The sequence below is a fragment of the Magnolia sinica genome, chromosome 4 (genome assembly GCF_029962835.1).
Source record: "Magnolia sinica isolate HGM2019 chromosome 4, MsV1, whole genome shotgun sequence".
NCBI lineage: Eukaryota > Viridiplantae > Streptophyta > Magnoliopsida > Magnoliales > Magnoliaceae > Magnolia > Magnolia sinica.
The window spans coordinates 6,029,312-6,039,904 of NC_080576.1; the positions used below are offsets into that span (position 1 = coordinate 6,029,312).

The window sequence follows — 10,593 nt, forward strand, 5'->3', positions numbered from 1 at the left end:
GAAGCAAATTTATAGTTTAATTTTGAATTTATTAATTTTTTTAAAAATTTTTTAAAGTAAAAAACATCAAAGGCCCTCAAAAATGTTGAGCCACCCCTGGCTTTACTTTGAAGGTAGGATGCCAAAAATTCTCTGGGATTAAATATTTCATTCATGATCAAAACCAAAGTGTCAATCATCAAAGCTTTCAAATAATCTAGTTAAGAGCTTTTATTTTTTGTCTTTGTACCATACCAAGTGAGAATCATCATGTAAACCGTTTGTATTATTGGCCCGTAGTTAAAGGAATACATTTAGACATATAATATTGCAATATGGTAAGATATAAGTAAATCTTTACAGGAAATGGAAAGAAAGAAATGCTTAATTTCAAGAGATTTACAAGAAAACATCCCAATATTGTATTACAATAAGATACTTGGAATCATAGCCATTGAATTAGGGGTCATATTTAGTTATTGAAACTGTTGATACAATGAAATATAATGACAAAAAAGGATTAAAAAATAATAATAATAATAATTTCAAGATGAGAAATCCTATACTTTTGAATCAATGGCCTGTGAAGCAATGACAATAGAAACGGTGTGTATTCAATGTATAAGAAAAAGTTATATAATAAAAGATTAAAGCATTATAATAAGAGAATTGAATTATTAGGTACCCTTGATGGTGAGGCCCATCTTTATAAACGGTTTGGATAAACAAACAAGACACATGATCCAATGGCTATTTTCCCGACGCATCCCATTGCACCACGTTGGTACGTATCCTAACAAACCTCCACATAAATATTGTACTTTCATTTCTGCTAAGGTGACACATCCCTTGAACATCCAAGCCGTGAAAAAAAAGGGCCACATAGTAAAAGAGCATTTGAGGTGAAAATATGGGCAATCCCACATTTGGTGGCCACACATGTACAAAGAGTAAGATTCAGACCATCATCCGTCCATTGATTAAATGGTGTAGCGCATCTGATGACTGGCCCACCTGGTTTTAGTGCCATGTGATCATCTTCACAGCGAGGCACTGTTTTTGCACCATTGGATATTGTACACAAGTGATATGTTGGCAGCAAAGAAAAAGCTGTATGTGAAAGTTCCACCTACAACGAAGAACAGGAATTATATACCTTATGCTTCTATAAAAGTTCCGATCCAAACATTACAAGACATGCTCACGTACAACACATAGTTACAGTAAGCAATAGATACAAAAACAAGTTCTCTCAATGTCTTATATTTACTATTATACCCCTAGCGTCCTTTCTTTCTTTCTTTTTTTTCTTTTTTCCTCTGTCTTCTAAATGCATGGCCGGCAGATGGGCCACATGCATAGATGAACGGTTTTACACATTGTTTTTTCAATTTTTTTTTTTTGAAACTTTTAAATTGTATCTGACCATGTCTCCATATCCAACGTGTGTTAGGTGAGAAAATAGCCTCTTTTTTTTTCCTCTCTAAGTGCTGAAAAATTTCACAGAGCTCTCTAGCAAGTCCTGATTGGTGCCATCAATATCTCTGACTTTTGAACCGTTCTTGTATATCTTGAAGCCAGGCACCGATACCACCCCTTCTGATTTTGCCACGTAAGGATTGTCTTCAATGTCCACCTGATTAACGGACAGATCATTTGATTATCAAAATTCCCATTTGAGAACAAGGGATTACGAACATGAAAAATATTGCTCATGTGGGATTAAGTGTATATATTTATATTATTAGTTGTCCACATATATTAAATGAACCATGGTAGACTATTCTTGAGCTGTCCCATGGATCTGATCCGTCAGATGATGGGCCAACTATTGGATGGTGACCAGAAGAAAAAGACATGTGGATAGATGAACTCGATTGTCTGATCAATTTCATTCTTTTTAGACGGCGATATCACGGACAAGAACTTAAATTTGCAAGGTCATGGGCTGGATTCCATCTTACCCACCTCAAGGAAAATTAATTTTAATAGAGGATCTAGTGTGGGCCACACCACTATAGCTAACGGATGCCTATATCTATATTTTCAAGTAGATAAAAAATACTGACCGTTTCAAACCGGTTTTTGATATGTTAAAAAACAAAATACGGGGCTGACGCTATATTCGGGTCCATGATCTTTCACCACCGTTAATTAGGAAATGGATAGTTCATCAAGTGGGCCATATAAGCATATCTAACCTGGATAACTGCAGCCGCTCAATTGCGATATAAAAGTTTTTGTGCCCACAAATTGTGGGACCCACTAGTGCATTTTATGGGCCCAACAAGAACATGGGTGGGTCAGAAACCATGGATGGAAATGGGTCCCACTGACTTCGTATGGTGTGTCCCGGACGATATACGGGTCTGTCAGAAACCCCGGCCTAGCAAAGGGACAAGGTACAATCACGGAATTACAGAGTTAGGCATTGACTTTCTTCACAAAATGTCTAGTATTGGCTTGAATTGGATGGTTTTTGTCGTTTAGCGAAGGACGTTTTGGTCAATTTCGCTCTCTAGCATGTGATCCTGTTTCACTCTCTCGAATGGGCCAACCCACAAGATGTCAACATGATCCAGACCGTTTATAAGATGACCCCCCATGATCTAAAGGGGACAGGGGTGGGCCACACCATAAGAAACAACGTGAACGTAAACGCACACAGTTGAAAGTTGAAACCTAACCTTTCTGAACTTAACCCTGACATTTTTATGCTTTCCAATGCCTTTATAAGGTAATTCCTACTAATTTCAACTTCATCCAAGACTTTTGTGGGCCCCAAGAAAATTTCAATAGTGAGGATTCAATCTTCACTGTTTCTTCTAATGTGGTCCACTTGATTTTTGAATATCCTTACAGTTTGTACCCATGTTTTTAAATGAGCTGGTAAACGAATGGACAGAGTGGATATGACACAAACATCATGGTGGGCCGGTATCAGGCAATTCACATCCGTCTACCGGGTGGGATAGAGTGTGTTCTGTGATAGTAAAAAGGCACCAAATACAAACCTTGAGGAAATTGACGGATGGGTATCTCTTACATAGTTGCTGTGTGAAAGACAATATCTGCTTTGTAACATCACTGGATTTATTGCAAAATAGCACCACCGACATCCCTGTCCAGGAAAAGTCAATAAAAGAAATAAAATTTCAGTCGAAGTGGAAAAGGAGAATGATCATCTGAGCGGTGCATAAGGTGGCCCCCACCTTGAGGATGATCATATGCAAAAATCAGGGTGGCCCACTCAACGTATAGCCCACAAATGAATGTTGAATGTAGATCATTGGCAAACTATTCTAAACCGTCCAAACAACGGACTCGGCTGATTTTTTCATCATCTTAGCTGTGGTGGACCACCTTACGAATCAATGAGATGTACCATAAGTTTGCCACGCTAGCATGTGTCACATGCAAAGGTACGTCTCAATCTAGCAAACCGATAATCATACAATAGCAAAAGTACATTACGGTGAATATTGTCATCATAACCTACTTTTAGAAATATTAAAATTATTCTATATTTCTATTAGATCTGGTCCAGTCACCTGAGTAGAACCATGACGGATGGGCCAGTAAAGAAAAAAAATAAATTTACCAGGAGATGTTACGATGTATCTGAATCTATCATTGCTCGTGACAACGACCACGTCAGCCCCGAACTTCATGTCCTTTACATCTTCGCCTCGCCGCTTCTTGAGCTGGACCTTGGCCTCGAACAATGCTCGGCCCACCTCTTCATCCCCGGGCGTCTCCCTTATCAACGCCTCGTAGTCTTGTATCGACGCCTCCCACCGTTCTAACTGTTTCCCGCCAAAAAAAATAATAAGGGCATTTAAGTTATTTAAGCTCAAAACGCAAGAGCTGACCCATCCGAAATCCCACACGTGCGGGTAGTGTCAGATTCGTGTGGATGGTCAAGAGAATCACCTTGGCATTGCAATCGGCTCGCCTGAGTCGAGCCTTACTGTAGGATGGGCGGACGGTGAGAGCAGAGGTGCAATCCTCGATGGCTTTCTCCCATTGACCCAGCTTGGAGCGGCAAGCCGCTCGGTTACAGAGCAGGACGGAATTGAGGGGGTCGTACTCGAGACCTTCCCCATACGCGGCACATGCCTCGGTGAACCTGGAGGCCTTGAACAGCTCGTTCCCGTTCGACCTAGCCACCGACACGGCTCGGGCCCTTCTAATCACCACGCCCACCTCTTTGTTGCTTGAGTCGAGCCGAGCCGCACGCTGAGCCGCTGCCACTGAGTCCTCGAACCTTTCAATCATTATATATAACGTTAATGCGTAGCTAAGAAGGCAAACTTCCGTTGTTATTTCTCGAATCTTACTCATCAAGCATCCTATGTCTCTACATGTGACACACGTGTGTGAACATCCAGACCGTTTATCTGTTTCCCCATAACGTGGATGAGACTTATACCAAAATTTCCACAGCTGGACGAATGAACTGGAACTCGTAGGCATGTGCCACGTGTACGGGGATAGGTCATTGTCCGCGATCTTTGAATTGTGTCTGCCTCTTGTTAAAAAGACGTATAAAGAGGAAGATGTACAGTAGGACTTGAAGAAACTGATTCCACAGTACCATTTTTTTTTAGCTTGTTAGTACACCCATTCCACAGTACATGCAGCATAGTGATGTATCAGTCGGGTCCATTCATCTAGTGGGCCCTCGGACGGATGGATTATATTTTAAATATCATAACCATTTGGGCATATTTTACCTCAACTGTTTTTGTTACCACCACAACTTTAATGTCCACAGATCAGACAGAACTATCGAATAGGTGTGATCTTTGAAATGTCAGTCATCCATGCTAAGTATGGATGGACCCGATTAGTACATTACTCTGCCGTATATATCGTGGAGATGGATGTACCGGATTCGGGTATCTTGGTATAACGTCGCGTGGAGATGGATGTACCGGATTCAGGTATCTTCCTTTCTTGCTGTAGCTTAAACAGAAGCAGTGCTAATTATATAAGCGTACCGTTGCGGATTTGGCGGCCACGATTTCAGCGCACGTATAGATTAATGGGAGCGGATTAGGTGTTATGCGGGTAACACCTTACCCTTACCGTGGGACCCAACTTGTGATGTGTTATATATCAACGCAGTCCATCCATTTTTCCAGCTCATTTTAGGACGTGATCCCAAAAATTAAGAGGATCAAAATCTCAGGTGGACCACACCACAGAAAACAGTGGTGACTTATCGTTCGCCATTAAAAACTTCCTAGTTTCCACCTTACGAAGATGTGTAGTATTTATTAGCAATACAACCCGTTGGTAAAGTCAAACGGACTTGAATGAAGGGAAAATACCAATATCAGCTTGATCCAAAAATTTTATGGTCTATAAAAAGGTTTTAATAGTCATTCACCACATTTTACAGTGGTGTGGTCCACTGGAGATTTAGATCTGCTAAGTTTTGGAATAACGTCATATGTCATGAAATGAGCTGAGAAAACGGATAGACGGTGTGGATATAAGAAACATTCATCAAGGTGGGACCCACACGGTAAGGTGTTTCCCGGGTAACATCTAATTCGCTCCCTAGATTAATGAGCCTTTATGAGGCTTCTCCCAGAACCACGCTAGCGTACCTGGCGCTGCGTACCTACCGAGGTTATTTTGGCAAACCGAGAGCAATTGGGTAAGATTTTCACGTGATCCACGCCGTTGATTATGTACACTGCCACTGTTAACCGTTGAATTCGAAAATCATAATATTCCAAAGCTCAGGAAGGCCACATCAAATGAAGGAGACGAGAAGGAAAACATACTATTAGTTTTATGTAGAGCCCGCAATGGTGTTTATATCCATGCAGTCAGATGAAAGAATTGCCAAATATAACAGTATTCCATAACTCATTTTGGCCATGCAGGGTGAATTTAAAGGTTTAAAGCATAGTTTTTTTTTTTTTTTTCAGGTGGTCCACCTGAGCATTGAATCAGCCTGACTTTTGGTATAGAAGCCAAACAAGAGGTGGTATACATGATAGACGGGTTGGATTTCACGCACGATAATTCGTTGTTCTTAACGTTAAGAAAATAACCCCATTTGGTACCTAGGGCGAAATATGCTAGCCTTTTTCCTCTTTAAAGATTGGGGGATGATTACGGTTAAAAGCCCGCGGCAAAGAGTAGCACACGAGTGAATCTCATCACCATGAGGATTTTTTATATTCGAGAATGAAAGCCAATCCGGACCATTCATTCTGTAGATCCTAACAATGAAAGGGTCAGTTCTCAACCAAAGTTGTATCATTTGGATGATCTGACCCATTAATCAGTGGTCTAGGAATCGGCAACGGCTCTCACTTGGTCAGAAAGGGTGACATAATTAGGACTTAAGTATTAATGGTCAAGAATTCCCAGCGATGAATGATTCAGATCACCATACACGTGTGCCACGTGTACGGTAGATGATTTAGTGACACGAAATTTCCGTGCTTCCACTAAGCACCGGATCCATGTGACGAAAATATGCGCAAACTAACGTAATGCGCATTTCTGACCTGCATGCGCAGGGTCGCACCTCTCGTCCCGCTCGTAAGCTAAAACAGGCTGTGGTGCATATTGCGCACCGAGCGTAGGATAGTATTTCCTTGGCAACTCGCTACTCACCTGCCAGCAGCCATGTCAACCTGCGCGCGGACAAGGAAGTGATACGCATTTACAGCTGGGCCAAAGAACCTGGTAGAAGAATCCGCGTCAAAGACAGTTGCGCACGATAAGGTTATGTCCGCCTCCTGGTGTCTGTGCAGCTTCAACAGAGCCTCGGCTTGCATGGAGAGCACCTTCAACAAGCCCAACGTCAAAATATGAAAAGAAAAGGCCTGCGCATGTGAGTCCATGGCGCACGATAAGGCTAGATTGGAGGCTGTTGTTTTACTACAGACCTGTGGGGCCGAATTGGCACCGGCTGAAATGGCGCACTCGGCTTCTTTTAGCACGGTGTGCCAGTCCCTTAGCTTTCGTGCTTCTTGGCATTTGCAGAGATGTGTTTGAAGAGCCCGCGCTTGTGCCATCTCTCCTCCACTGGCTTCGCTTCCTGCCAGTCTGTAATGATTTCGCGCCTTCTCCCCTTCTCCCAATCTGATATTTTACAGATATATTCCCATAAAAATCATAAAACAGAGATTAAAAAAAATAATAAATAAATAAATAGAAGAAAACGGGAGTTTTACTTTGCCAAATTCTGCTGAATTACGCCTAAAAAACCAAACTAAGAAAATACAAAAGTACAGATAGTTCGAAGAAATTCAAGCGAAACAGAGCTACTGCAAAAATAAATAAAAATACAGAATTTGGAGAAATGGGTCCTTTAAATTTCAGGATTTTACTACAGAAAGTGCAATTTTTAGTATAATTGAAACATATATATTTAAAATAAGAAATGGATTTTCTTCTTACGCTCCTATTAGTATGAAAATCATAGAAGATCAGTTGAAAAAGAGCTATGATAACCAAAAAATAAAATCCAACAGTTTCAATTCTAATAATCTTCCTCAATCCAAAAACAGGATGAAGAAGAAGAACATCAATTTGATTTTTTTTTCTTCTTCTTCTTCCTCTGTTCTATCCCAATTACCTGAGATAAAGAGTAGCCAACCGATAATGAGCTCTGGAATAAGAAGGCTCGATCCGAATCGCTTCTCGGCACTCATCAACGGCCTCCAGAAGCCGACCCAATCCAATAAGTGCAGCACTCTTGTTGCTTCTATACGATGCTTGATCAGGATCGATTGCGATCGCTCGATCATAAAATTCCAACGCCTCAGCGTATTTCCCCTTCTTGTACTCCTCGTTCCCCATCGCCTTCAACTCCTCAGGGCTCAATCTCGTCGACAGAGCCCGACATAAGACTGTCGTCGATTCCTTTGCAATCTCTCTATCATTAGATTTCCTTATGACATTCCCCATTACAAAATTTCGATTCCCGCCTTTCACATTCCCTGTCATCGCTGTCGCCGACGTCACCATAGTCATCTCGCTTGCTGTCTTCGGCAGATAATCAAGAACATTGTTGGAATTCAGGTACCCTCCTCCATTCAAATTCCCATTCCCGGGCTGCCGTAAATTACCCAAATGCCCGAAAACCATCATATTGCTCGATGAGGCCCGGACCAACACGCCGTCTACATTAGCCCGGTTATCGGGAATCATGCTCTCGAGTTCGCCGGATATCGTCATGTCCTTCTGCCCCCGCCTCGCCGGGCCCACCATCCCCACCTTCGCCGACCCTCCAGAGCCGGACGACGAAGATTGAGAGCTGACCGCATCGGGCGTCTTTCTAACTATGCTCTGGTATTGGGGCGGAACGTTCTTCGAATTCGGCTGAGTTTTCACAACTGGTTTCTCCGTCGGAAGGGAAGGAGGCTGCTCGGATATTTGGGCGGGATCATTGAATGCAGCATCAATGGAACCACCCCGCCTGCGCTTGGAATTCGACGGAGGGAGCTTTAAAATGTTATTGCCATTGGTGGTGGAGATTGAGCTAGAAGAAGCTGTTCTTCTAGACCAGAAAGTCCGACGTCGGAAGCCATTGTATAAGACCATAACCCCACACCCATATTTCTTCTTCTCCCTGTAATTCTCCACCTCCGTCATCGCTTCTCCTTCTCTCAATATCAGAAACACCCACAATAATCGCTTGCTAAAGCAGAATCATAAGAAGAAGAACAAGGAGAAAGAGAAGGACGAAATGGGGTTTTGGCAATAGAGAAAGGCGCCAGATGAGGCCTTATATCCGACAGAAATATGTCTTTGAAAATTCAAAGCAATGTGAGGAGAAAATCCCATTTAATAAAGGAAAAGAGAAAAAGGCAAAAGAGATGGGTTGATTGCTTGAATATGAAGAAGGACAGAAAGAGAAGAGAGAGAGGGAGGGATTTACACCCAAGGAAGTGTGTATATTCTTCTATCACAGCCTCATGGAGTAGCTGCCAAGAAAACCAACTTCCTTTCTCTCTCTCTCCCCTTCTCTTTGCTTATTGTTTGGAAAAAAGAGGGAAGTATGGTTGAGAGAGGAAAAAAATTCGTAGAAAACGGTAAAAAAAAGAAGTCATTTTTGTATATTTTTGTTTTATTTTTGTAGAAAGTGTTTTACGAGGTGAGACGTGAAATTCGGGTCAGAGAGAAATTTGGGTCTCCAGAATATTAGAAAATGATTTTTCATTTTCTCTTTTTCAGTTTCTTGAATCCCGCTATGGGAGGAACGCGGTTTGGGTGGATACCGTCGGTGGATCCCCACCTCCCGGGTCCACCATGATTTATTTCCCTTATATCTGCACTGTCCATCCATTTTGAAAGTTCATTTTTGGTATTATCCCAAAAAATAAGTAAATCCAAATCTTAGATGGATCATATCACATGAAACAGTCATGATTAAATCCCCACCATTAAAAAATTCACAGGGGCACAGGAATGCTTATTTGGCATGGAACCTGTTAATGAGGTCACCAGGACTACGCAAACATCAGCTTGATTCTAAACTTTTGTGGCCCAAGAGAAGATTTTAACGGTGTTTTACCACTGATTCCTATATTATGGTCCACCTGAGATTTGGATCATTTTTATTTTTGGAATCAAACCTCAAATAAGTTTTCAAAACGGATGGACGGCGTGGATATAATGCATATACATCAAGGTGGGCTCCACAGTCAGGGATCCCACCCACCTCAGTGAATCCGGGATCCACCGAAGCCCGAAGCGGTTTGGCTGGAGTGACACACACCACCGACCTGACTGGTGTGGTACATGTCGTGAGAAGGCCAGCGCTAACGATCCTGCAGCTCTGAACAAACGGTTCAAATGAGATCAAAGTTATATGGGCCCAAAATAATATATTTATTATATCCATACCGTTCATCCATTTGGAGAGATCATTTTAGATCTTGATATCAAAAATAAGTTACATCCAAACCTCAAGTCAACCACACGACAAATAAAAGTGGGACAGTGATTCTTACCATTAAAATATTCATAAGGCCACCGTAACGTTTATTTCCCAGTTCACAATATCACGAGGACCTGGATGAAGAGTGAAAACAAATATCATATTAATCCAAAACTTCTGTGACCCCAGTAGGATTTCAATAGCAAACGTTTAATTCCCACTGCTGTTTTTAAGAGTAGTCCACTTGATCTCTGTATCTATCTTCTTTTTTCTTCTTTTTTTTTGCTCAAGATTTAATCCGTGCTCTCCAAATGACGGACGGTATGGATATAACACATACTTCATGATGGGACCGGTAGAATTTGGTGACGTCAACACACCAGCCAGGTCGGTGGTGTGTAGTACACCAGCCAATCCGCTTCCACCGAAGCCGCGCCATCTGGGAGATAATACGGTGGATCCGCAAGAACAGTAATATAGTAGAGCCATCTATCTACAGGACACGTGGCAAGGTAATTTTCCAATCAGGTCCACCCATATGCAGTGCCCTAGCGTGGATGGTTTATATATATATATATATATATATATATATATATCAAATCACTTCAATTGAGTAATTCTATTCGTCTGACGTGTGGCCATTAAGGCGACGGTGGAAAACACCTGAGTTAACGGTAAAAAATGCGATGGGATGGACG

General features: G+C 41.8%; 1 protein-coding gene across 1 annotated transcript; it reads right to left on the reverse strand.

The window, feature by feature from the left end:
• Positions 1–1,358: 1,358 nt before the first annotated feature.
• Positions 1,359–8,994, reverse strand: LOC131242259 (inactive TPR repeat-containing thioredoxin TTL3-like). Its single transcript, XM_058240786.1, has 7 exons — positions 7,589–8,994; positions 6,897–7,092; positions 6,622–6,794; positions 3,913–4,246; positions 3,581–3,785; positions 2,994–3,100; positions 1,359–1,615 (listed from the first exon to the last, which is right to left on the reverse strand). The coding sequence occupies exons 1-7, from the start codon at positions 8,605–8,607 to the stop codon at positions 1,463–1,465; spliced, it is 2,187 nt and encodes a 728-aa protein (XP_058096769.1). The 5' UTR covers positions 8,608–8,994; the 3' UTR covers positions 1,359–1,462.
• Between the last annotated feature and the right edge of the window lie 1,599 nt (positions 8,995–10,593).

Excerpts from the sequence above, each read along its gene's own strand:
- LOC131242259 (XM_058240786.1), bottom strand. The coding sequence starts at position 8,607 with ATGACGGAGGTGGAGAATTACAGGGAGAAGAAGAAATATGGGTGTGGG. Across the intron at positions 6,795-6,896 it reads GTGCCAATTCGGCCCCACAG|GTGCTCTCCATGCAAGCCGA; the intron begins GTCTGTAGTAAA and ends GGCTTGTTGAAG. Across the intron at positions 3,786-3,912 it reads GAGCCGATTGCAATGCCAAG|TTAGAACGGTGGGAGGCGTC; the intron begins GTGATTCTCTTG and ends GGCGGGAAACAG.